We start from the raw sequence: 27,464 nt of genomic DNA, 5'->3' as shown, positions 1-27,464 counted from the left end.
GATGGCTTCTCTTCCTTGTGAGGCTCTTACTGTCTTCTAACCAAAGTCTGTTCTACCATGACTCTGCAGTAGCCATTCAATTGAAGATCTTTTTTTATTGGTGCTTAGTTTTTTCTCGGGACCTTTGTCCGTATTACAGAGCCCAAAGCACGGTCTACTAGAGTCGTGATAGGTGGATTCGTGATTCAGATATTGCCCCGTGTGAGTGGATTTTTGGTAAACAGAAGTTTTCCCCTTAGTGTCGGTCCTTTTCACCAATACGTCTGAGAATGGCAATTTGTTGTGGACTTATTTCTTTATTATGAAGTTGATGGAAGGTCTTACGCTATTGATGTTCTTCAGATAGGTGACTAGTTCTGTATTTCCATGGTTCCATACTATGGAAAGAATTCGTCCTTCAGTTGAAAATAGCAGTTTCGTACACTGCATCCTTGTAAGTCTATGATCACTTTTATAGGTATTTACGTTCTATCTTCCAGGTCCTTTTCTTATTTTCATTGTATTGTAATTGCAATTCACGTTTTATTGCTTGATAAAATTGATAACTTCAGTTATTCATTACAATCTCATTTGTTTTTTTAGAGATTACAAATCATATTAGAATCATATCAGACAATGGAAGTTCGAGCTAGTGAAATTCATATTTCTATATCTTGTACAAATAGAAGAATTAATAAGAGCGAATGCAGTGTTGGCAAAAAATACATTCTGCTAGATAATTTTCCATTTTTTCTCAACACAAAGCATTTTTTTTTATTGTAAAAAAATAATGTTTTTGACAGATTCAAAATGTTGGATGGTTGCCAATCCAATCTGTTTTTTTAACTTCTCTCACAATTTCGAAAACAAAAGTGTTTCCAAATTCTCCCATAATGATTATGTAATTGGAGTAATGAATAGAACTTCAGGAAAATATTTTAGGTGCAGCAAAATGAGAATATCAGCAGGAAACTGCCGATATTATCATGAAAATCAAAGATTGATTACGACTGACCGCCTTTTTGAGCTCGGTTAATCTTTGATTTTCATGGATTGAGGTTATTTATGAGCCCATAGATGTCATCTTCATCTTCTGTATATATTTGAAGTTTGCGATCGAGTATAAAGATCCACGGTTGCGTCATTTTTGAGGTGGAATAAGAAATAAATCAACAAAACTTCGTATAACAAAAAATGTAACTCAAATAAAAAAACATTGGCGCAACCTTCATACAAGGAGGTAGTATTTCGTTATATTATTAAATTAAAGCTATACTGTGGAGATCTCATTTCAGTTATCTGAGAAATTTTTCAAAATTATTCAACTGACTTTTCTCTTCAACTGTATTCTCGTCGACATTATCAATTTCGTTATATTGACTAACACGTATGAGATTGCGAGTATGCAGCACATTAGGAAAATGGCAACATCTACCATGAAGTATTCAAAGAATGTCATATCGGCTGCAGGACTGCGGAGATGTTTGGCTCCCTGGTGTCTGATTACATATTCAACCCACCAAACTGCCTTTTCCAACCCCTGCAGCGGTTGGTCTGTCAAAATGTCTTTTGCTTTCCGCACTTGATCCTTATATCTGAAAAATAAAGTTAATCGATAATGATAATTGTAATATTCAATGCCAGATGCAACATTTACTTTTTAGCACAGTACTGTTACTGGTTTTGAATTTCATTGTCTATCAAATTATCGCCCAATATCATTGCTCACGACCCTATCAAAAATAATCGAAAAACTTGTAAAGATTCGCCTCATGGCCTTCATGGAACGCCACAACCTATTTAATCAAAATCAATTCGGTTTTCGAAGCAATAGAAGTAGCAATGATGTTCAAACTTTTGAAACACCTATATGGTCCAACAAACAATAGAAGAATAGTTGCAGCAGCATTCTGTGACTTAATAAAAGCCTTTGACTGCGTGCATCACAGAATATTGTTGCGAAAACTTGAATATTATGTATTCAGAGGATGTATCCTCAATTGGTCCCAGTCCTACTTAGAGAACCGCATATAAAAAGTGTTCATCGGACAAGAATCATCAGAATACAGGTACATATTGCGGCGTTCCACAAGGATCAGTTTTGGGACCAGTCACTTTTTTTGTTATGCTTGAAAGATCTGGCACTTCTTAACGTTCAAGGCAAATTAACCCTTTTTGCTGATGGTACCACCATCTTGTGGCACGGAAAAGATTCTTCAACATTAAAGATAACAATTCAATTTTTTAGGTCAAAACACAAGCAGTACGGGTAAATCTTCGAGGCGCCTTCAGAGGGATGCCTGTGCTAAAATAGCGATTCACATTGGATTTGAATCGCTGGAGAATAAATCGATTTGGAAAAACTTTCTCAGGAAGTTTATTCCACGTAAACGCAGTTCTCCAAATGAAAAAGTTCTCAAACAGTAAAGTTCAAAGTGTACTGAGTAGAACCTCAAAACGATGAGCAGCCACAGACCGTCGCGTATTTCTGATATGTATCGCTCTTGGTGGAATCAAATGTGTCACTTGAACACCTCCCGTGAAAGTGTCCATTTTCCAACGTTTCTTCGATATTCCAGGCTATCAAGATTGCACGTGTTGTTCGCGTCTCCAATCAGGGGGATGGCTCTTTTCTGGATGTATTCCAGCATCTTCAGGGAATGTCTGGGGGCGAAGCTTCATACATGAGAACAATACTCCGAAAAAGGTCTGATCTGAGCTTTATAGAGCATCAAAAGTTGCTTAGGTGTGCATAGTTTTCTGGTTTGGAACAGTGTATCAAGCTTTCGAGAAGCAGCCCTTGCAATTTCAGCGACATGATGCTGCCAAGATATATCGGTGTTCATTTTAACCCCCAACAAACTTATCGAAGCAGAGAGCGGAACTGTCAGACCTGACAATATATATCTGGTTCGGAGATATTTATCTCTTTTTGGAAAAAACCGATGCCTGGGTTTTTGTAGCATTGAATTGAACCTGGGGACTTTCACCCCAATTTGAAATTAATTCTGGATCCTCAGTGAGGTATGCAACATCCTGCTGCAGATGAAGATATGCCTCCGTAGCCGATGAAGACAAGTGTGCTGTCGTCGGCAACGCAATACATTGGATTCTTGTTTTTTTCCAATAAGACGTTGATATACAATAAAAAGAGGGTTGGAGACAATATAGATCCCTGAGGAACACCAGCGTTGATGGTGAAAGTATTCGAGAGATTTCCACCGACGGTCATACGCAGAAATTATCCGACAAGCCATAGCATCGAAGTTTGGCCAATAAGCCCTCATGTCACACACGGTCAAATACTTTAGAGATATCAAGCGCAACAGCTTTTGATTCTCCATTACTCCCGATTGCGTTAGTCCAAATATGGATGACATACGATAGAAGGTCGCCTGTTGATTTTTGTATTTTGAGGTTCAGGTGAAACACACCTTACACCTTGCCTTTCATGTAGACCTACGACTTTGTAGGTACGTGTGGCAGATACTCAACGGAAAAACAACAACTAACCCAGCTGATGCCGCGCAGAGAGTTGAAGTAAAACCAACAGGCGCCTTCGCAACGTTTTCGATTTGGAAGATTCGTCGCAAGTTATTTTCCACTATGAAAAGCTGAAATTAATTTCGTTTGGTCGATACGACCAACCGATTGGCCGGTTTTGGGGTACTTGCCCCATCATCAGTTCCGAGCATCAGTTCCCACTCCTGGGTGGGAGTCTGAATAATGATTAATATTTCGGAGAGGTGCATATGACATGCTCCAGGTTCAGGTGAAAAACACTTTACCCCTTGCCTCCCATTATATTTTTTCATAATAATAAAGTACATTCTCTCTCTCTTTCTCCCTCTCTCTCTTTATCTCTCTAAAGTAGTCCTGGAGTAAAATGAAATGAAGCTTTCTGGTTTTAATTTTTGCATCTTCATACAAAACACTGTGAGAAACTTTCAAAATACTTAAAAATCAATTCAGTTCGGAATAAACTCTTCACAAAGCAGTGACGGCTCGTGCGTTGGAGAACAGGGGAGGCTAAAGTAATAAAGACTATATACACACAGAAAAGCCCGCCGGAAGCGCAAAAATTTTTATGTTGTTGCACGCTTTGCTTAATACTAAAGTTAGGAATGGGCATGAGACATTGCGTAGAAAGTGCATGAGGAGCTATGGACTTTATTTCTAGTTTGTGAACCATTTAAATGGCCGGTCATGACCGCAGCCCCATCATCGGTTTGCGCAATTAACTTTTGCCTAAAATTATAGGTGTCACACGTACGAATTAAAAAATTAAACAAATCGTCAGCTGTGCGCCCAGATGAAACATCATGAAAACCCATAAAACGTTCTACCACATTACCATCTTTGACATATATAAAAACAATTAAAAGTTGTAATGTACAGGTAATATAGGTAGTTTCTTCAATTTCCCATGCAAAAAAAGAAACACTTTCAATCTCCATGCTTATATTTTCCTGAATAATATATGCCACACTGTCTATAAGCTCATTTTGGATGGTTTTTGAGGTGCCCGAAAAACGCTACCGTTTAAAAAAGTGCCAAATTATGAATCATATTTGTCCCATAACATTAAAAGTTCCTCGTAATTGCCGCGATTAATCGAATCTTCGGTTTCATCGTGTCCACGAAAAGCTAATTCTTGGGAACCAAAATAAATCGTAATATCGATAAGTCTTTTTGAATTCGACCGATTTTCCCTAACCTGATTTTTAAAAGAAACTATGGCCTCTTTTTGAGCTGTATCTGAAGCTGTTGCTATATTTTGTTCGCTAAACAATTCTAATTTACAATACGAAAATATATGCTCCTTAGATTTAAAATGTCTTTCTGTAGAACGAAGTAAATTTTTTAAATCGGAGTATTCTATTTTAAACCACGCTTGGTATTCGGTTTGTACGGAAAATGAAACACAGTGCCAACAAAAAAGTTTTTCTCGTTTAATGGAGCCGGTTAACCAATCGCATTTATCGTACCAACTAATATTATATCCTTGATTTTGTCGATTATCTGACGTTTTAATTGAAATCAAATTTGGTTGCTTCCCAGAGCTTCCCAGAGCTTTAATAATGTAAAATTTATTATCATAAGATAACGTATGTCTCTGGTTGGATCGGTCTCGTGGAGCCTGTGTTTTTTGAAGCGGTCGGAGGCTTGGCTCCCTTGCAACGTATGACATTTATTATTTCGGGTTGATGGTTTATTCGTTATTCGTCCATGGGCGGTGCGTTTGAGTTTTGTTGATGCAGGATACAGTGTGGTACGTACTACGTAGTGGGTGATAGTGTTTTTTCGGGCATACTATGTATTTATATTAAAAATTAATAGTAAAGTAATAATAACCAAGCATTTTTAGAAAAAATGTCAATATCTTTTAATTTATTGCGATGAATAGCCTCAAATTTTATGAGGAGGCTAAGCCTCCCTTGCCTCCTCTGACGAGCCGCCGCTGTCACAAAGAAATTACTGAATTTTCAATACATTCGCTTGAGTCTTTCTAACGCCACCGAAGAAAGTCAAGTTCCTCTACGGCAACGGAATTTCGCTGCGGTTGGCCACACTGATAGATTCTGAGGATTTGAATAGTATTTTTTCAAAATTTGTATGGTTTAAACCATTTTTAATATTCGTTATCGATCATTCACAACCGCGTACCTACCTCTTGTTCTCTGCTACCTTGAGAATAGCCGTTTTCAGTTGATTTTTCGTCATTGTTTTGTGATCTACTCCAATTGCTATTCCGAAATCTTCGAGTTTTTTCACGTTGTTTGGTTGATCACTCATGAAAGGCAGTCCAACCATTGGTACTTCATTACGGATGGCTTCTTCTATAGACTGAAGACCTCCTTGAGTGATGAAAGCTCTGACGTTAGGATGACCTAGAATTATAACGCAACTCTCAGAGATCGTATTCAACTTTTTTTTATTTTATATAGTACACTCTTCAGATAAAACCGATTACAGAATGGGAAAACGAAAATTGAAATAAACAAAAACAAGTCCAAAAAACAATGATGGAAACAATACAAACGAAAAAACTCATACATACAGGGTCGCTGAGATGTATGGAAGTGAGATAGTTAGCGAAAAATGTTAAGATACAAAAGTTTTAGGGTTTTTCAGAATATATCACACTGAATAACAATTAAGTATACAGGATCAGTCAGAAAGGCTCGAAAAAATAAAGTTGCTTTTTCGTTAAGAGAACATTTTTTAAATTCAAACTTTTTCGAGATATCGAATTTTGAAAATAACTTTCTAATAAATTATCCAAAATTGTTTCAGTCCATTAAGTACATAGTCCATCAAGTTTCCTTTCGAAAGTTTCCAGCTCCATAACGACGCCGCGTCATTCTTTTGTCTAACGGTGGTGATTTTAACAACAACTGTCAAAAATACATTAAGTGTAAATAATTTTCGCGCAAAAATAGCACGTTTAACTGATACTCGGCTTATTGAAATTCTAATGATCATAGGATACAGTGATAGAAGACGAAATTGAGACCCCAAGTACTGGATGAATTTCACTAATATAAAATGATTTGTAATCCCTGAAACAACTAAAAAAGAAGAATTGAAAATGAATAGCTGTAAATAACAATGATATTTAGCAAAAAAACCTGAAATGAAATAATAGTGAAATAAAATACAAGTAAAAATAAAACAATTCAACAAAAAATAAAAATAAAGAAATACAAAATGAAAATTTTTATAAATATAAAAACTATAAAAAAGATGAGAGATTTCAAGCCAAGTTAGCTGACGACGTTTCAATTGTTAGTATCCACAATCGTCTTCGGGTGATGACTAGACTGATTCCTCTGAGAGATGACTATTTATGGGTCGTTCGAGTACTTTCACTTATCCCCGCTTTCCCGTTTTTTCGCTTCACTGGTTCAGTGGGAGATGACTGTTTATTTTGTACAAGAATTGATCCAAGACTATTTCAATCGTAGAATCGAGTTCTTTGAACCACATATTTTTTTCTGACGAATCTACATTTTGTTTAAATGGGCACATAAATCGACATAACTGTGGTATTGGTCAGACCAAATTCCACATTGGCTGGAGGAAGTTCATACTTTACGGCCACAAAAAGTAAATTTCTGGTGTGACATTATTGGTGGACACGTCATAGGACCCTATTTTATAAACGCAAATTGCACCTCTGAACGACATTTATTACTTTCATGACAGCATATTATTCCAGGGCTTAGACGATTATTCCCGAATAACAACAATCTCAATTTTCCGGTAGAACAAATATATGGTTTCAACAAAATGGGGCTCCTCCACATTTTGGAAGTGTAGTACGGGTATATCTAGATGAAACTTTTCCTTACAAATGGATTGGACGTAGTATACAAGTTTAAGTTTTTGATTCAAATTTTGATCTGACAAGCACATTCAGAAGAACAAAGTTAATTTTACTCTCACACAACCAAGAGTTACGTAATCGATAGATATGGTAGAGCTTATGCGGAAGATGAATATGAATTTTTCGTCAAATATGATGCCTCGGTACTGAAATTCAGTTATTCTTAATGGAGTGTGCCCGCTCATTGCTTGAGATAAACGAATTGGTTATTTTTACGACCATATGACATCATATTTCACTTCGTTACAATTAGGACAAAAGGTTTGTTTGGTATCAGTTACGACTTTAAACTCAAAATTTCAACTGTAGTGTTGTAATTTCGATTCAAAATTTCAGAATTGAAGTCGACATTTCAAAATTGAAGTCCAAATACTGTTTTGATTATCTTTCTGTCTCAGTTGTGAAGTGATGAACCAAAAAATTCAATTATGTAATACCTTTTTATCAGCAACAATTCGAATCTCTTGAAGATGTTCAAAATGCTCTCCTGTAAAATCGAAAAAAAAACGTCACTTTGTGTTATTGGCAGCGATAGTCGGCCTCTAAAATTTTTAGAATTATAACTTGAACGATTCTATGTCCATTGAAGACCTCAAAACCTAGCCCTGAAATTCCAATTCCTGTTGTTTGTGATTTTCTATGTATGAATTCAGCCATTATTCCAATTATTTGTGAAACACGGTTTTTCCAAAGTAAGCACTTTTCCCAATCACCAGAAATGGTTTGATGTGTAGGGAGTATTGCGTTAGGAAAAGTACTCGTTTCGGATGCATCCTACGTCAAAGATTCCACTTCCACCCTTTATTCAAACACGGCAAAATCAAAGATAATTTTTAAACAGCGCAAAATCATTTCACTTATAGAATTTCAGTACTACCGAAAACTATTTCCACGATTAGAAATATATCAGGAAGCCATTTCTTCATTAACTCTAGTTTCCCATTCATACATCACTAGTTCACTTACCAAGTACATCTTGCTGGGGAATCCATTTCTTCGTCATCACGTTATCTGGTTGACCAGGCAAATAATCAGTTTCCCATTTCCAAAGAACTTTATAGGGAAGTTCAGATAGAGCCTGAATTATAACGTCTCTTATTCTGGTTGACATATTGGCACTGATAATGTTTGTACCAAGGCTCAAGTAGATCACACCTTCTGTCGCAGAGTCGAGATAATCTTGTAGATCCTATGAAATCAATGAAAACTTCTTATTGTACGAGCAGAAGTCTAGGCGCATGAAACATGTATTTACGTTATATCATACAATAGGTCATGAAATTGAACTGAATGTGGTTGACGTATAAGTCACTTCGGAAAAATTGCCAATAAATGATTACATCATTGTAAGAGTTTTATGAAAATTATCAGGTTTCCAAATAAAAACCTTCGAATGTTAACATATCATTCTAGAATAGGGGTCGGTCTCGCGTTCACAATGGGTGTAGACAGAGACGGATTCAGGAGAGGGTCCCGGGGCCTCCTCAGGAGAGACACTCCGACTATAAAGATATGTTTGTTTTCTTGAGTAGATTGACGCGTTGATAACCGTTTTCTCATCAAAAATACAGATTTAGGAAAGAATAATATTGAAAATATCAGACTTCCTTTCCAATACTCAATGTAGAAATGACACCCGGTGATGTGCGTTCATGAGAATCACACAACTTCCATAGTTTCTTGAGTAAATTAACTTGGCGATAACAGTTTTCTTGTCATCTAAACAGATTTCAAAAAAGAAAATCATTGAAACAATCAGATTCATTTATTGAGATTCCTTGTAGAACTGGAACCAGATGATGTGCGTTCATGGAAATCACACAACTCTTATCAACATAGTGAAAACTGTTTTCCTGTCACCCATACAGATTTCCATAAAAATTGTTGCAACAATCAGACTAACTTTTTAAAACCCCTTGTAGAATTGGAACCAGATGATGTACGTGCATTAAAAATCGAACAAATCTTATGGAATATTGAGTAGATTGATGTAGTGATAACAGTTTTCTTGCTACCCAAACAGATTTCGAAAAAAAAATGTTGAAACATTCAGACTCATTTTTTACGATTCCTTGTAGAACTGGAACCGGATGATTCCTAGCCCCAATTCACTTTATGAAATTTTCAATATACAAATAACAGGTTTTGAGAATACTGTAACGAATCTGAAGCCCCTGCTGACCAGTATGCCGGCTGAATCATGTAACAAACACATGACATCAAACCGTTACATTATATAAGCCCCGTTTCCCCACCCAAGAGGTCAGTTCAGAAAGTGAATCGTGCGGCTAAAAAGGAAATTTAAATAATGGAAATAAATTAAGCGTTAGTTGCTAAGTGTTGTAAATAAATTAGTTTGTCATCAGTGAAATATTGTTGGAAATTAATTTGTTTGAGACAGTTAATTCTTCAATTTGCCACAATATCTTCAAACTGGAAGAGAAGCAATATTCAATATTCATTCCTATTTCAATTTAAAAAATATTTTTTTCGAAATCTGTATGGATGAAAGAAAGAAAACAAATTCAACAACATCGATCTACTTAAGAAGTTGTGAGATTTTGATGAACGCAAATCATCGGGTTTGAATTCTACGAGGGGTATTGGAAAGTATAAATCTGACATTTTCAATAATTTTTTCCAGGAATCTGTTTCGGTGACAAGATAACAGTTCACATTACGTTGATCTACCCAAGATTCAATAGGAGTTGTGTGATTTTCATGAACGCACATCATCAGGTTCCAATTCTACAACGAATCTCAAAAAACTATCTGGCAAAAGTCTGATAGTTTCAACAATTTTTTTTCGAAATCCGTTTGGGTGACAAGAAAATTAATATCACTATGTTAATCTACCCAAGATTCCATACGACTTTTTCAATTTTTATGCACACACATCATCTGGTTCCAATTCTACAAGGGGTTTCAAAATGTTAGTCTGATTGTTGCAACAATTTTTTTTCGAAATCTGTATGGGTGACAAGAAAACGGTTTTCACTATGTTAATCTACCCAAGGTTCTATAAGAGTTGTGTGATTTTCATGAACGCACTACTCCTGGTTCCAATTCTACAAGGTGTTTTAAAAAGTGAGTCTGATTGTAACAACAGTTTTTCCTGGAAATCTGTATGTGTGACAAGATAACTGTTATCACTACGTCTATCTACCCGAGATTCCATAAGATTCTTTCGATTTTCATGCACGCACATCATCTGGTTCCAGTTCTACAAGGGGTTTGAAAAAGTTAGTCTGATTGTTGCAACATTTTTTTATGGAAATCTGTATGGGTGACAAGAAAACGGTTTTCACTATGTTAATCTACCCGAAATTCAATAAGAGTTGTGTGATTTTCATGAACGCACATAATCTGGTTCCAATTCTACAAGGTATTTTAAAAAGTGAGTCTGATTGTTTCAACATTTTTCCTGGAAATCTGTGAGGGTGACAAGATAACTATTATCATTACATTAATCTACCCGAGATTCCATGAGAGTTGTTCGATTTTTATGCACGCACGTCATCTGGTTCCATTTCTACAATGGGTTTAAAAAGTTAGTTTGATCATTCCAACAATTTTATTCTCGAAATCTGTATAGGTGACGAGAAAACGGTTGTCATTATGTTGATCTACCCAAGAAACTATGGAAGTTGTATGATTTTGATGAACGCACATCATCGGGTATCATTTCTACATGGGGTACTGGAAAGTAAGTCTGATATTTCCAATATTATTCTTCCCTAAATCTGTAAACGGTTATCAACGCGTCAATTTACTCAAGACTCCATAAAAAGTTATGCACCAAATAGTCTTAATAATTCCTCGTTCAACCTATAGTGATAGGTATTTCCAGCCACAGATATTAGTGCGGGTGCTAATAATTTCGTATCCCAACCACAGATTTTTATTTCCCTCTATGTCAGCATGTGTGGCTAGAAATCTGTGGTTAACTTCACGCCAATCAAAAATAATACTTTCGTTATGGATATATCAGAAAGCCCTGATTGCGAATATCCATTTAAAATCAATTTTTGATTTGATCAAGCATTCAGTGGCAATATATTCTTTAATTGATAATTTGTAATTTGTACCTATGGATAAAAGATAAATAAAATGAGTAAAATGAGTCCAAAAACGGTTGACCATGCGGGTGATCCTAATAAATTCTGGCTTCTTCGAGCTCAAAAATTTTGAAAATTATTTGACAAAATGACTGCAATGAAAATTTTCAAACGACACTATCTACTGAACGCGTCAATTTTCGTCCGTTTGTTGAAGCTACATATTGTTGTCGGCGATCCTACATCTGTCAAATTAGTTGTCATTTATTCAATATGTTTTGCCAAATCACCATTGACGGATCAAGCATTCAACAACACATGCAAATATTCCATTATTGGCATCAGGAATTTTTTTTCTATATGTAGATCGGTATCTACTATCCTTGTATTCTTATGTATCATCTGGTCACAACATACCTAGAAAATGTTTTTGTCCATATCTATTCAAAACTAAATTATATCATTACATCATTTCTAGTGTTCTACATGACAGGATTAATGAGTTTCCTCCAAGTATTTAATAGCCATGACCAATCCTGTGGGTTGGGCTACCTATCGGGCGCGTCCCCAGGTGGTGGATAGGGAAACGGCCAGGGAACTGGAGGTCCTATCCGGGAAGCCAATGTGGCCTTACATATAGGGTTGCCGGAATCCTGGTCAGTGGCAGCAGTAAGTAGAGTGAGGGGAACTAAAACTTCCCAAAATCCTTTGCAAAACATGCCACCGTGGACCAGCCTATCCAAGCTAAGGTGTAAAGAATCGTGCCGACAACTGAATAGCCCCAGGGTGATATGCGGTTACGAACACTCCCCTTAGGGAACTAGGCTCTTCCAGAGGTGATCAACTCTTCCCTTGCTACTCGTGGGAATACACATGAATAAAACAAACACAAAAACAAAAACAACAAAAACAAAAATCAATTTCGAGGCTGGACAAGAGTGCTCACCTCAATCTATGGCGGTGGCTGGGGAAGAAGAGAAATGTCCACCCCAATCTACCGCTTGGTATGAGGCTGGACAAAGCAGATCACCTCGTGATGTAATACAAAGACCAAGGCGTGAGCGCATTTGCGGCGCCGAGGCCAAAAGGAGAAAGAAAGCGAAAAAGGCAGAAATGGCAGCAACTACAAGTGCACCTTCCTCCTCCCCCATTCCACCTCCAACAGCAAGGGCACTTCCTGCAGTGGGAGCCAAGAGTTCCGCCTTGAATAAAGGCAAGGAACCGGCTGCCCCTGCAGGAAAGCTCCAATAAGGTTGAAATAGCGCAACGACAGTAATGTCGCTGCACCTTCCAAAACCTTCGCGGAAGTAACCATGAGACACCTCAAGGTTGCCAAAGAGAGTGTATTTGGCGAGTCTTGGCCTACACCTGCCAATATAAGGAGATCTAGTGACCTGTCCACCTTCCTGGAAAGGACAGGATGGACGATGACCTAGGAGGACAACTCCTTGGGAGGATGTACAATGGGTCACTTGTGACCCAAGTGCTGTAGGTCTACACTCACCCTTCCTACTCATTCATCATTAAAAATGAGGATGACATCTGCAGTGTTCCATTTTTCGATACAAAAATTATAAAAAGGAATGACAATACTCTTATTGAATCGTGGTATACAATGCGCGGCTCGGAAGATTTCTCCACTTCCATTCTCTCCATGATTATGACCAAAAGATTATTCTGGTCTCAGAAATGAAGATCACAGTTTGGTATATGCTACTCACTTACTCATAACATGGAAAGTAAGGAAATTATAAATTCATAAATTAAACTCAATTTGAATAACTCTTTGTCCTTGCCAGATATCATACTTTGGCCACCAAAAATATTGCTATTACTTTCATTATTATATAATTATTGATTTATTGTTATGTTTCTTTCTGTATTGACTAGTGAAATATTGTCACAAAGGTGATAATTTCACTACGAAGTTTGTTTTATAATAGTTATTTCAATAGCTGAATGAATTGCGTAGTGATATGACATTCTCTTTCGAAACAATTTCTTATTGACTTTGAGATTCAATATTTTTAGTATTTTAAATTCAACATCAATCATTATTGCTCATTATTCGATATACGAAAGTTTTATTGTCAAGTAACAGGTGCAAGCACTGATCTGAAAATTGAAGAACGACCCGGTATCCATTTTGGTCAAGGTCATTCAAGGTGAACTGGCGAACGTTGCACTGATGCATCTCGCATGCAGAGGTTAAAGCACTGAAGGTAATTTTATACCGGGAAAAACCAACTCGATTTCAACAAAAACCCTAATCAACGAGTTATGTGAACGGACAGAAAAAAAAGAATTTGGAATAAAAAATATTTCGCGATTCCTTCGACATCATTCAAAACCTGTACGTTTTATTACCGAGATTGAAACTCCTCTTTTTATCAGAATTTTTGGCAGGGGTGGTTTAATATTATGGTAGATAAAATCGTATTCGTTTTTGAGAGACATGTTTACAAGGTGATTCTTGACGATAATAATAATAATAATAATAATAATATTCATCCATTTGAAAGGTTCCACACAACATAATAATAAAAATAATAATATTACCTGATTAAAGAAAAATGGCGATAAGTGCAAAAACACTTGCTTCGCATAACAGGAACAATATTATCTCAAGAATTTAGTAAAACACAGATATAATATGCGATTTGCGAAGCATAAAAACTCAAAGTCGCCTCCGCAATTTATTGTCACCCTCAGATGTTAGAACGGTAAAACCATCAATCAGTATATGTTTCGAACCTATAAAAGTTCATCATCAGCTAATTATTTGAAAATGCTACAATAAAATTAGAACAACATAACAATAGTTGATACAATGAAGTATAAAATACTTACATGGAGAAGAAAATATTTTGACTTCGTATATTATTTCAAATCTTAACTCACCTTAGGAAGCGGCTTCTTTTCTTTTATATGCATCTGACTGACTTGAATCACATTCGGAACGTTGGCTCTGACATTGTGGACGATGCAGTTGCCGTTGACCAAGAAGATGCTCGTGTTTCCAATTACATCTCCCAGGTAAGGAACTTTGTTTCCTAAGTACTTTCTCACAGTCCTGTCTGCTTCTGGAAGGATGTACCAGTAGTATACAGTCCTATACCAGAAGTTGAATAGGACACTTTGAACTCTGTCCATGAAAGATAGTTTCCCTTCGAACCCTAGTATTCCTGAGAGGGGGGATATGACTGGGTGGGTTGGGTTTCCAACAGCGTCGTGGAATTCGGGAAATATCTCAAAAGAAGACATTCCTGAAATGGAAAATGATTATGAAAATGATTTGTTGGTCGTTTTCATGGAGTTACAGGAGACAATTGAAAAAGTACCTTATTACTATCACATTTTATCAACATATATACAGTGTTCATCTACCAAAACCTAATCATGAACTCAATAAATATCACATCTAACTTTTCACGTAGGAGGAACAATGTAATAACTAACAAAAACTAGGTATGTTAGTATTTCCTAGCTTCGGGAATAGAAAGAGTCATTCTCAGTTCAGAAATTAAACGACGGTCCTGTGCCTCATACAATGTAACATTTCAGGCAGACTGTGAGAGTGTTTATTAGAAATGTATCTGCTTGTTCCTTGGCCAGACGCACCGTCATGAGAAATTCTTACTCTATTCTATTTATTTCGTGTGGGCCCATTTTGATGAGAATGATATGGAAAAATCAGCTACCATCTTACTAAGGCGGGGCCACATGTCAGAAATGTGGAAATTTCATCCTGGTTTCAGAAGTTGGTCGTGCGGAAATTTTTTAGAAGGAAGTCTTTCTGGACTTCGAAGAGTTTAATATTTGAAAATAGGCGGGTGGCGTAATTTTGAATATTTTTTTATTCTGTCGTAAGAATAAAGAAGTGTCTAAGATTCGAGCGGAAATCGAGCAATGTTGTGCGTAAATTAGAAAAGATAATAATTCAGTAGGCCGAAACTCTGTATAAACGAGTTATAATTGAGGTGAAGTTTTGCTACGATATATTTTTTAGGACAACCTACAGGATTAGCCGGGACGACATAGACAAACCGCTGTGAGTTGAATATACATGTGGAATAAAATTTTTTATACATTTTTGGGAAAGAGTTAGCCATAAGAATCAGTATACAGAGTGGTTGAAATGATTGGGTTATAGTATTGGTCAGAAATTATCGGCCAAGCTAGCGTATTACAGACACTCTCCTATATCATAGAAATTCACGACGAAAGAATAAATTTTAGTTATATTCGAGATTTGGTTATTGTTATTTTTTTTAGAGTTTTTCTTTGTCTATTTTGTTGTATCATTTTTTCTTTTTTTTTTCTATTGAATATAGTATCTTTTAAGGTTTGAGGCTGGCTTTCATTTAATGATCTAGCGAAGTAACCAGTGTTTGCGAATTCTGAAGATCTTCCTGAACTGCAATCAAAGACCTCCTCTTCGTGCAGGAGGTCAAATTCAAGCCCCTTTCGGAATTATTCAGCATCCGAAATTTGATGTGGAGAAATCCCCATCTGATAACAGCAACTGCCAAATTTAATTTGACAAAACAATCACGGCATTAGCGAGAGGGTTTTCAAGGGTTGACCAATAAATAAGAATAAATCTAGCTGTTGCAGTGGTGAGGCCAGTACGTTATTACAGTGGTGACTACTACACCTTGAGTCATGTTTGATAAAAACTTTCGGTGCGAGGGTGACCTGCAAAGTTTCAGCAGTACTCGTCAATAAAAGCTAGTGAATGTCGTTGTTCATATGTTGACAGTTACTCACCAAAGTTTTAGCCATTATAGACGCGCAGTTGTTATGTAACAGTCGTTTGAGTTAGTTGACGTGAATGTTTTTAAGGAAGTGGACAAAATTGGGAATCGGTCTATCATTAAATATTTGTTTTTAGAAGGCAATTCGCCTACGCGAATCAAAGATGGATTGGATTCTGTGTATGGTGACTTTGTATGGTGTATGAGCAACATCAAATGCTTTCACTGGAATTGTACCTACCCAGGTACATCAGTTTCTACAGCATAAAATCACAAAATATGAAAGACGAACGACGTTGCTGCTTTTGTACCGTGTAGGGTACACTCACAACGTTCAACTTATACAAGTAGCGCGCTCGAGGATCGTTGTTAGAAGTTATGAATTCAATCATGTGTTGTCATGTCATGGCGGTGTAGCGAGTGTGTGTAACTAGTATCACGTGATTATAAATACTACATTTTGTAATAGAATTCTGTTGGTAACTGAAAGTTTCTTATACGCCCTAGAAAATATATTGCAAAAACCATGTACCTGCACAACGACAAATGCACTTTGGACAGAAATAGTTTTTGGTAGAAATTCGTCTAGATGATATTCAGAATGGATAAATACTCTCTTTGTTTCAGAAAATGTCATTTAGAAAACAAAAGGCTCCCACAGAAGAGGAATTACTGCTGTTTTTGGAAAATTACGATTTATCAGATATCGCCGTTTTATCTGACGATGATTTGGGATGGGATGAGTCGGAAAGTCAGCATGCTGACATTATGGATGAAGGAGGACCTGTTGATGATCCGGAGAGTGGGAGTGAAGCCGATTGACAAAGTGATGGTGGCTTGGATGGAGTAGCGGGGCCATCAATGGTGGGACCATCACCGTCTACAGTGGAGCCAAGCCTGTCAACGGCAAGACCAGGACCAGTGCCCTCAACGGCAGAATCTGTGCCGCTCACGGCGGGACCCAATGTAAATGAAGCTGATTATGTTGAAAATTTTTATAACCAGCACAATCTAACCAAAAAAGGAGATATTGTGTGGGTGGCTCATGTACAATATCAAACCAGATTTGTCAAATGGCATAATCGAAATAACTCATCTGAACTTGTAATTGACTTGCCTAGCCCAGTAGATATTTTCATACGGTACATTCCGAATAGTGTATTTGAAAAAATGGTGGATATGACGAATCTGTATGCTAATCAGCAAAATATAGCAAGATTTCCCCAACAAATATTGAAGAGGTGAGAAAATTTATTGGTATGCATATAATTATGGGAAATTTGCAGTTTCCCAGAGTTGAAATGTATTGGAGCAATGCATATGGAATTTCAATCATAAAAGATAATATGGTTTTGAAACTGTTTTATGAACTTAGACGTACTCTGCATTTGGTTGATGTAACTAGTAGAGAAGCTACTAATACAGATAGACTGTGGAATGTGCGATATATATATATACAATGCCCTACGGAAAAGATACCAGGAACTGCCATTAGAACGCAATCTTTGCGTCGATGAACAAATTATCCCTCTCAAAGGCCGGTTGAATATCGAACAATATATCAAAAACAAACCTAAGAAGTGGTGGGGAGTGAAACTATACGTGTTGTCTGGATAAAGTGGTATGATTTATGATTTCTTCATTTACCAAGGATCAACCACAGAAATGAACCCACTTTATATGCACTTTGGTGCATCAGCTGCTACAGTTATGCAGCTTTCTGATCGAATTACCGAACCTAATCACGCTTTGTTTTTTGACAACTACCTACTTCAGTTCTTATAACTTGTTTCAGTACCTTTGGTCAAAGTCAATATTTGCAGTGGAAATAATAAGATGGAACCGTTTCCGTCCTCAAAATTTGCCAAATGATAAGGATATGAAAATGAAAGGGAGAGGATGCTGAATGCATCAGTAAGGATGGCATAGTAATTACGAAGTGGTACGACAATGAATCAGTCATCCTGGCCACAAATTTTGTTGGTATTGGAGAGCAAGACCTCTATAGGAGATGGGATAAAACGAAATAGGAATATGATGAAGTGCCTAGGCCACAAGCGGTAACGAGGTACAACAGCAGTATGGGAGGTGTGGATAAACATGATTTTCCGTTGAGTATCTACCTCTCTTACGTTCGATCAAGAAAATTGATAATAAGGCTCATTTTCCACGTCATAGATCTGGCATTAGCAAACACATGGTTGGAAAATAAAAATGAAGCTTCAAATTTGGGTCTTCCACAACAAAAGAGCCTAGATTTACTAGCCTCCCGTCAGTCTGTGGCTGAACATCTTATTCTTACTAAAACACCCCCGAAAAGAGGCAGGCCTTCAACGGAACTTCCCAATGATGACCTTGAAAATAGACCTCAAAGAAACAGATATGAGTCTAGACATCTGAAGTATTCTAGATATGATGAATATCAACATATTGCGGAATATGATAAAAACAAATATAACTCAAGATGTGAATTGGAAGGGTGCAAGGAAAGAACACGTGTTCACTGTAATAAGTGCCAAGTGCATATATGTTTGCTGAAAGACAGAAACTGTTTCAAAAAATTTCATAGTCGATAGTTACTCAATTTCCAACTGTTCTGAACAATACAATCTTTCTTTACAATAAAAACAGTATTTTAGTTTAAATCCGTAAACTGGATTTGTCGTTCTGGAGCTACATGTCCTAAAAACTGATGGGAGGGGGTAAATGTTTTTTTTTCAACTGAAATATGATTGTTGATCCTTTATTAAATGGGTGAATATATCAAAATAATTTCACGGCATTTGTTTAGACAAGTGCCAGTGAAAGGAACGAGTACCACAGTGAAATTTTGGGCAGCTGAATTTAAACGTGGCCGTATAAGCTTGGCACACGATAAGCGTTCGGGACGTCGAAAAACTGCCGCTACCGACGAAAACATCGCTAAAGTTCACCAAATAATGCTAGATCACCGAATTTGAGTGAGATAGATATCAGAGGTTATGAACATGCCAAAAAATGTCTTTGTTACTTATTGAATCAACATTTAAGCATGAGAAAACTACGATTGCTCACGTAAAGCCAAAAACGTGTTCGGATGAACATTTCCAAGGCTCTGTTGGCGCAGTTTAGAGGCAATGAATCCGAGTTTTGGCGCCGATAAATTACCGAAGATGAAACTTGGATACACCATTATATACTCGAAACAAAAATGCAGGTCCAAATAGTGGACTGCAAAGAAGGAACCGGCTCCAAAAAAGCAAAAACTGTTTTTTCGGCTAGGAAATTGTAGACGACTGTTTTTGGGATAGCCATGGAGATATTTGAAAAACCATTACAGGAGCATACTACACATCATAACTTGCCAAGCTGAAGGCAGAACTTGCGAAAAAATGGCAACATTTTCAGAAAAAAAATCTGTTCCACCAAGGCAACGCACTGTCTCACACCTCAGCGGTTTGAACTGCTTGACTTTCCGCCTCTCTCACTAGATCTGGCCCCAAGCGACTTCTGTTTCCTATTGCTGTGAGCAATACTGCAAAATAGGTCTGATCTGAGCTTTATAAAGCTGCTGAGGTGTGTGCATATTCCTAATTCAGTACTGTGTCAACAAGTGCTGATTATTGATTTTGCATGTTGGATAACTTTTATTTTATTGAATATATCTCAACCAAATGGTTTGTTTTTTTCTATAATGGTAGTCTGAACATAAAACAGTGAACTGCATTTCGTTTTATCGATTCAGTGTATTAAACTATTATATCGTGTTTCTGATTGCCTGCTGTCAAGTTTTTCCGGTGAGAAAGTTCTCGAAGTACTTGAAAAGAGAGTAGTTGATTAGCGAGAGGTCTGGGGAGTATCGAGAGTGAGGTAGAACTTCGAAGCTCAATTCATTTAATTTTTGGACAGTGATTTGTGAAAAGTGCGGACATCCGTGAAGCAGGACTGGACTTCTCCTGTTGACCAATTTTTTATGAATTTTGTCAATTTCCTCTCATAATAGGACTCTGCTGTGATAATTTGTCCCGGTTGCAGAAATTTATAGTGAACCACACCAGCCACTGACCAACATACATTGAAATGTTTTTTTGTGGTGGGTTTTCGCCTTCAAGGAATGCCTGGGTGGCCAATCGGTGTCCAATCAATGTCCTGAACGTCTTCTGTTGTCGTAGAGGATCTACATTTCATCACACGTGATGATACGACCCAAAAAGAATCGTTTTGGTTGCACAAAAGCAAAGAAGAACAGACCTCGGAACTGTAGTTGTTCGTAAAATAATTTTTTGCTGCGAACTGGTTTATTTTGAGCAAAAAATTCGGAAGAAATTTTTTGTTCAGAATGAAACAGGCTATCGAAAATGAATTTTAGGGTTTTCCACCCCTCACAACCATTGGGTAAAACAAATAAATTTCTGGCTAAGTGTCTTTTTGGTAGTACAAAACATCAGGTTGATTTCAATATTGTTACTTTTTCAGTGCTTGTGAAAAAAATTGTTATACAAATTTTTTCCCTTTTTCAAGGGGCTGTATCTTAATAAGGGATGCTCCAATTGAATTTCTTTATACGAAAGATACCTTATCTTTTTTTCGATGAGGAATCACCTCCTTAAATGTTTAACACTTATTTAGTTACACCCTGTATAGAGTACAAAGTTTCTATACAATATAATGAATATTTGCATTTCATTAGTTTAGAATTCTATTGTCACATATGATACAAATTGATTTGAAATCCCTGAAAGAATCTTCAAAAATTAAAATGACAAGCTAAAAAATAACAATAATATCAAGCAAAAAAACTGCAATTACAATTTAGTAAAATACAAGCATCAATTGAAAATTGAACTATTAACAAGAAATGAAAATTGTTGCTTGTATTTTATTTCATTGTTATTTCAGTTTTTTTTTGCTCAATGTAATTATTATTTTTAGCTAATATTTTTAATTTTTATAAATTCTTTCAGAGATTTCATTGTATTGGTTTGGAATCTCTCAATTTTAATTTTCATTTTTGTTATTAAATTTTAATTTTCATCTTTTGTTAATAGTTCAATTTTTAATTGTTGCTTGTATTTTATTTCATTATTTCAGTTTTTTGCTTAATATAATTGTTAATTTTCAGCTTTTTTTTTATTTTCATGGATTCTTTCAGGTATTTCAAATCAATTTAGGTATATCATATTAGACAATGGAAGTCCGAACTAATGAAATACATCGTGTGAAGTAATTGGAATCTTTTGATTTTCAATTCACATTTTGAATTCTCTTCTTGACATAAAAATATCAAAAGAAGTTAATTTTCTTGGAACTATTTCAGATGAGAATCTCACCTGAAGAAGTCACATATAAAAAGTGTACAGTAAACTCAATTCAGCGTATTATTTGATCAAACAGTTAAAAAATTGTTTAGATAGGTTTGATTAACTAAATGTTTACTTTGCGAAGGAATTTTCTAGAGTTTTCATCTCTCAGAAACGACTGATAAAATTGATATTCAACCTAGGATACCAAGAAAGTTGTAGATCCGTTTTCAAAAGAGAACACTTGTTGTATGTGTCATTTTTGTGCACAGGAATCTTGACTTGTACATAACGAACTTGAGCATTCAGGGTCGTGATACTCGCCATGCTACTGATCTGAGGGTCCCTTCGCATAAGAGTGGTCATTTCAAAAAATCTCCATTATATAATGCCATACATTTTTATAACAGACTGCAACTTTCTATAATCTATAAAGAGGTTGAATTCTGCAAGTTTGTTCAGTAAGAAAGTTAAAAACTTATTACTGGACAAATGTTACTACAGTCATAAGGAATATTTAGAGGATTCTTTCACAGAAGAATAATAAGATATATAATCGTTATAATTTTTCACTTGCTGTTTTGCTTTAGTTTCAGTGTTCTGACTGGCGATATGTGTTTGTATATATGTGTGTATATGTATGTAAATATATATATTTTACTATTAATGCAGGTTACAAAAAGGATTTGAAGCTCTATGACTTCTATTTGATTATCTGCGAGCGCTTTAGACAACTGGTCGTGCTGTCATCTTCTAGGCACTCTTCTATCTGAACGTGTTATCCTGTTGTGTGTCTTTTTATACGGTCCGAACGCCGTATATATATATATATATATATATATATATATGTGTATATTTATTTGACTACGGCAAGCAAAATTGCCACATTTTATTTTATTAGTATTCTATATGTCTTTATGTACCAATACCTTTGTATATGCAAATATCAGTTTTTATTTAAGCTTCGACTTCATTATTTTATTCATAAGTGACGTACTGTTCTTTGTTTTACCTAATGAATCATTGACCTACCATATATATGCTATGTATCACAAATGGTGAATATATATTATTATTATTATTTTCAATTTTCATTTCTTGGTATTACTTCAATTTCTAATTGTTGCTTGTATTTTATTTAATTGTAATTTCAGTTTTTTTGCCTAATATAATTGTTATTTTTTAGCTTATTTTTTTAATGTTATAGATTATTTTAGAAATTTCAAATAATTTTATATCATATTAGATAATGGAAGTCCGAAATAATGAAATGCACCACGAAACATTGTCAACCACCTTCAAAATAACAAAGAATAAATATTTATTGAGATATGGAGCTACAAAAATACATGACCTCAAAATGGACACATTTATTGGAACAGCCTAGAAGAGTTGCTCGAAAACTATTATCATTTTTCACATTTTTCAAATGAGTTGAAATATCGAGGGTAGATTATTTTGAATCTGTCATTCTGTGTTTTAGATTGAGTTAACCTTATTATTTGAGACTAATGCTGTCATTTTGTATGAATATTACATTTTTCTCCACTTCATTCGTTTATTTATTTCCATTACTACTCTACTTTTTCTTACAAATTTGTAGAATTATCCTCTATGTAAAAATCCGAACACTACTCAACATGTAACATCGAACGTTGTTACATTCAAAGAAATCTCACCAATTTGTTTTCCAAATTACTTATTCATGTTTCTTGTTATTTACCAGACTTTATATTTGTATGTGCGTAATCAATTTCCCCTTCGTTCTCATTATGTTGGGTATTTTTGATTTCATGAGTAAATTTCATGTATATTGTATCATGTGAATTGAATTATGCTGTTTCAGAACTGACAGTGGGAATTCCGGTTTGCATGGGCCTTATTTATTATTTTATTATAAACCGGTAAATCCTAAATTCTGATGACCTTTATTTCAAATTTGCGTGCAGTATCGCCATTCTGTGAAATGGAGCATCATTCTTGTCATGAAACATGAAAACCCTTCACTTTTCGGAAATTAATTGTTACAAAATCCTAGGTTTTACGAGTGAATATTAAAGAGCTACGCAAATTAATGTTTTATGCATGAAGTCTTATATTTCATTCTAATTTTGAATTATTTGAATTTACATACTTAACCTTATCATTTCACAAATATGATTATCTATATTTGTTGATGTCGTCAATATTTGTGTGCATTGAAATAAATTGTTTCGATATAATCTCACGAGTTTAAATCTGGTTACTTTGCTGGCCATTTTATAGGTCCGGTTCTGACATTTCATCACCTTCAAAATATTGGGTTGAGTTATTTCCGAACTGCATCTTCAAGGTATAGGGAGCTCTGTCTCGCTGAGACCAAATACTTCAACTGTATCAGGATCTTTCGCATAAGGTAGGAATATCCAAAATGCGATCAGATCCAACCAGTCGAGATACCACCACACCAGCTCAGAATTTTTTGTACTAGTGAAATTTTGGAGGGTGGCAGTTTTGGAATCCGAAAGCTCTAGAATGCATGCATTAGGCTCATTACGGGTACGAGGACATGAGACCATATTTCACATCTTTTCGAGGATGTGGGTTGGTTGAATATGGAATCTAGACGAACATTTCATTCTGCAACATTTTCTCGAAAACTTCCTAATACAAAAAACCCTCTGATTTTTTCGAAAAAATATCCTTTATAACTGACATACACCATCCTAACTAGAGATTCAGAACACATTTAACAATATCACAGCATAAAACCTCTCCATTTCGTGGATTTTTCACTTACCATATTGCCTACTCATATAATCGGGTACCTATTGAATATAATAAACCTCTGCCAATAGGAAGTTTCAAACGAAAGATGAAAAACTATCTTCCTACAATAAATAGATCCAACTAATCGAATTATGTCGGAAATAATTAACCTTTCTCCAAACTCAAAAAATATATATATTTCGTATTTCAATTCCGCTGTGTATAAGGTTTGCACTGTTCTTGATAACATACTATATTTTCTTTTTTTTTTTTTGCGCTTACGGTTGGATGAAACAGCAATCTCTGCGATAATTAATCATATGCTGATATTGAATCCTGCCATTTGATTGTTTGTAATTGTATGGAACCATCAATAAAAGTCATAATAATAATAATCTACATGCTATATCCAGTAACATTCTATCATGGAGAGACTCCAAACTCAAAAGTCTACGGCCTCCCTGTTGTCGGGGGAAGTACAATCGAGGAACGGATGATTTGGGATGCAAACTCCTATAGAGATACATCATTTTTCGGGTCTTTACGTCGAGTTGATACAACTCCTCCCGAGTCCACTTAACTACTCCAAACGAGCAAAGACCGGATCTGTCATAGTTTGTGCCGCGGAGAAAGTTCGTCACTGCTGTTACCTCTTGTGAGTGGCGTTGTTCCACCCCGAGGTAAGTATAGGTCTCTCTGGCCTCCAAATGGTGTAGAATGCTTCCATTTACGAACTGCTCTCGGTAGTCCCAGCATCGTCCTCTTTTGAGATCGACCATTGCACATTTCTGTATCCCCAATTCCATACCGATAGTATGCGGGTACTCTTCCACCAGTCTCAAGGATTGATGAAGATCCTTTTCTCCAGAGGTATAAAGTTTGAGATCATCCATATAAAACAAATGGGTGACCTTGTGCCTTCGATTTCCGGGGGTGCCACAGTTATACCCCCGAGTATTGCTGAGCATAACGGACTATTATTATTATTATTATTTTTACCATAAGAGCCCTAAGAACATAATAAATCTGCAAGGGCCACTGCTCGCCTATACAATAGGAAACATCCCGTCACCAGAAACTGGTAACGTCAATAACAGGAATTGTATCTGACTTAGTTTTACTGTTCGACTTGGACAAGACTTCGGTTTTGTTTAATATGAAGAAATGAGAAGATAATTTTTTCGTACTGTCAACAACAACTTTTCATTTACAAATCTACCTCTCAATTGTCTTTTATACAGGGTTAAACAGGAAATTTACTATTATTATTTACGTACTATAAAATTAAATGAACAAGATTATCAATAATAAAGTTTTAAATTACACTTCCGCAGGAACACTCCCTCCCAGTAATGAATTCTTATTCATCACTATTCTTCGTGTTTATGAACATCTAGAAGACAAAGTTTGGTAACAGGTCCTCTGTATGTACCAATATTTGTTTTTATATCGACCACTTGTACTTTGCCATCTGAACTTGGATATGTTGCAGTAACTATACCTTCGGGCTAAGGGTTTTCTCAAGAGTTGGATGTCGACTATAATCACCATGTATCCAACCTTGATTTTTCTTGTGGGTGATGTGCACCATTTTGTTCTTCTGGTTAATACCGGCAAATATTCTTTGATCCAATTTTGATATTTGATATTTTGACTTTTTTTTATGCAAACTGTCAGTCTACTGACTTTGACTTTGTTTAATATGAAGAAATGAAAAGATAATTTTTTTGTACCATCAACAACAACTTTTTATTTATAAATCTACCTCTCAATTGTCTTTTATACAGGGTTAAATAGGAAAATTACTATTATTATTTACATACTATGAAATTAAATGAACAAGATTAACGATAACAAACGTTTTAAATTAAACTTCCGCAGGAACAGAAATAGTCAGGAATAGTCAAAAACGAAGGCATCAATGTTGCAGCTCTAGGTTACGTTGCCTTGATGGAAAATACTCAGTCTTCGACTAAGTTATCCCAAGCATCAGAAATGAGCCGTAAAAATGTTTTCAGAATACTTCATCAACACAAGTAGGTACCACCCTAACAAAATGAAAATTTCTATTTACAATCCCATCGGTCATGTAACGAAGCAGAATAAATTCACCCTAAACTAGATACATTCTGTTGTCAAAAATATATAGTCGGATGCGGCACAATACCACTTGCATCGATGAAATATAATAATAATGATATAAAAACTTACCTATTACTGGCGCCTTGAATTTAGCCCCGAAAATATAAACTAGTGGATGCAGAGCTTGCACCAACACAAGATCGAAGTGATTTTCATCATACTTCAATAATTCTTGAACATCCCTCTGATGCAACTGCGATTCGACAAGTTCCTTCATCATATTTTCAATAAACACGATTTTTGATACGGAGGATTTATGTTTCCCTAAATTACCAGCCAAGTCCTGTTTGACGAGCAAATCATATGCGAATCTAACGTCTATTTCGGTGAGGTTTCTCAAATTGGGGTCGTTCAGAGGATTGGGGGTTATTACAGTAACTTCGTGCCCCCTGAGAGAAAGTTCTTTCCAAAGCGGTTGGAAGATTATTTGGTGGCTTAACGAGGGAAACTGAAAAAAACCCAAAATCTTCGCTGAATCTGCACACGAAAAACAGACTAACACGAACAACAATAATGTTGACATGATGAATTGCAGAGTGATACTAATTTTCAAAGGATGCAGGAGCTCCTTGAATAACAGCAAGTCGGCGGATCCTTCCTTGAACAGGTTAATTAAAAGGAGGGAAATACCGAAGACCGCCGTTAACTTACTCGAGTGTGTTTTCAAGTTTCGTAAAGGTCAGGGCAAGTTGGATGGCCATGCTGGGTTTTCTATCATTATCACATCCAAACCGTTTGTAATCAATGATTATGTGAATTTACATACTCCGAAAAAAATACATTTCAATAAACTTTCAAACTGGCAAATTGAAAATAAATTAGAAAAAAATCTGTGTAATTCATGACTTGTTTATTTTGTGGAAATTCATGATCACTTTGTTGAAATGAATGAAAACATTTTTGGAGCTTAACGTCTTAGATTTGACTATTTCAAAAGTTAACAATAGTTTTCAGTTTAATACCTACCGGGAAAATACCTTCAGAGATCGTACAATTTCCTTTGAATCTTTCAGTTCAATCTCACATACATTCTCCGCTTTCTTATTAGTCAGTGGGCTATGCTTGAAGACTGGCAGTAAACAAATCTAAAGAAATGAACTTCAAATGTTCA

General features: G+C 35.9%; 1 protein-coding gene across 1 annotated transcript; it reads right to left on the bottom strand.

The window, feature by feature from the left end:
- Nucleotides 1-1,147: 1,147 nt before the first annotated feature.
- Nucleotides 1,148-26,910, bottom strand: LOC111512940 (UDP-glycosyltransferase UGT5). Its single transcript, XM_023169105.2, has 5 exons — nt 26,423-26,910; nt 14,329-14,693; nt 8,336-8,558; nt 5,651-5,870; nt 1,148-1,574 (listed from the first exon to the last, which is right to left on the bottom strand). The coding sequence occupies exons 1-5, from the start codon at nt 26,874-26,876 to the stop codon at nt 1,301-1,303; spliced, it is 1,536 nt and encodes a 511-aa protein (XP_023024873.2). The 5' UTR covers nt 26,877-26,910; the 3' UTR covers nt 1,148-1,300.
- Between the last annotated feature and the right edge of the window lie 554 nt (nt 26,911-27,464).

This window comes from Leptinotarsa decemlineata, unplaced genomic scaffold (genome assembly GCF_025532065.1).
Source record: "Leptinotarsa decemlineata unplaced genomic scaffold, Ldec_3_MD MMD2_tig00026307_RagTag_RagTag, whole genome shotgun sequence".
In the NCBI taxonomy this organism is placed as follows: domain Eukaryota; kingdom Metazoa; phylum Arthropoda; class Insecta; order Coleoptera; family Chrysomelidae; genus Leptinotarsa; species Leptinotarsa decemlineata.
Note: the sequence above shows the minus strand (reverse complement) of the source record. Positions and strands in the feature narration are given on the sequence as shown.

Excerpts from the sequence above, each read along its gene's own strand:
- LOC111512940 (XM_023169105.2), bottom strand. The coding sequence starts at position 26,876 with ATGTCAACATTATTGTTGTTCGTGTTAGTCTGTTTTTCGTGTGCAGAT. Across the intron at positions 14,694-26,422 it reads ATTCAAGGCGCCAGTAATAG|GAATGTCTTCTTTTGAGATA; the intron begins GTAAGTTTTTAT and ends TTTCCATTTCAG. Across the intron at positions 5,871-8,335 it reads TCCCCAGCAAGATGTACTTG|GTCATCCTAACGTCAGAGCT; the intron begins GTAAGTGAACTA and ends TTATAATTCTAG.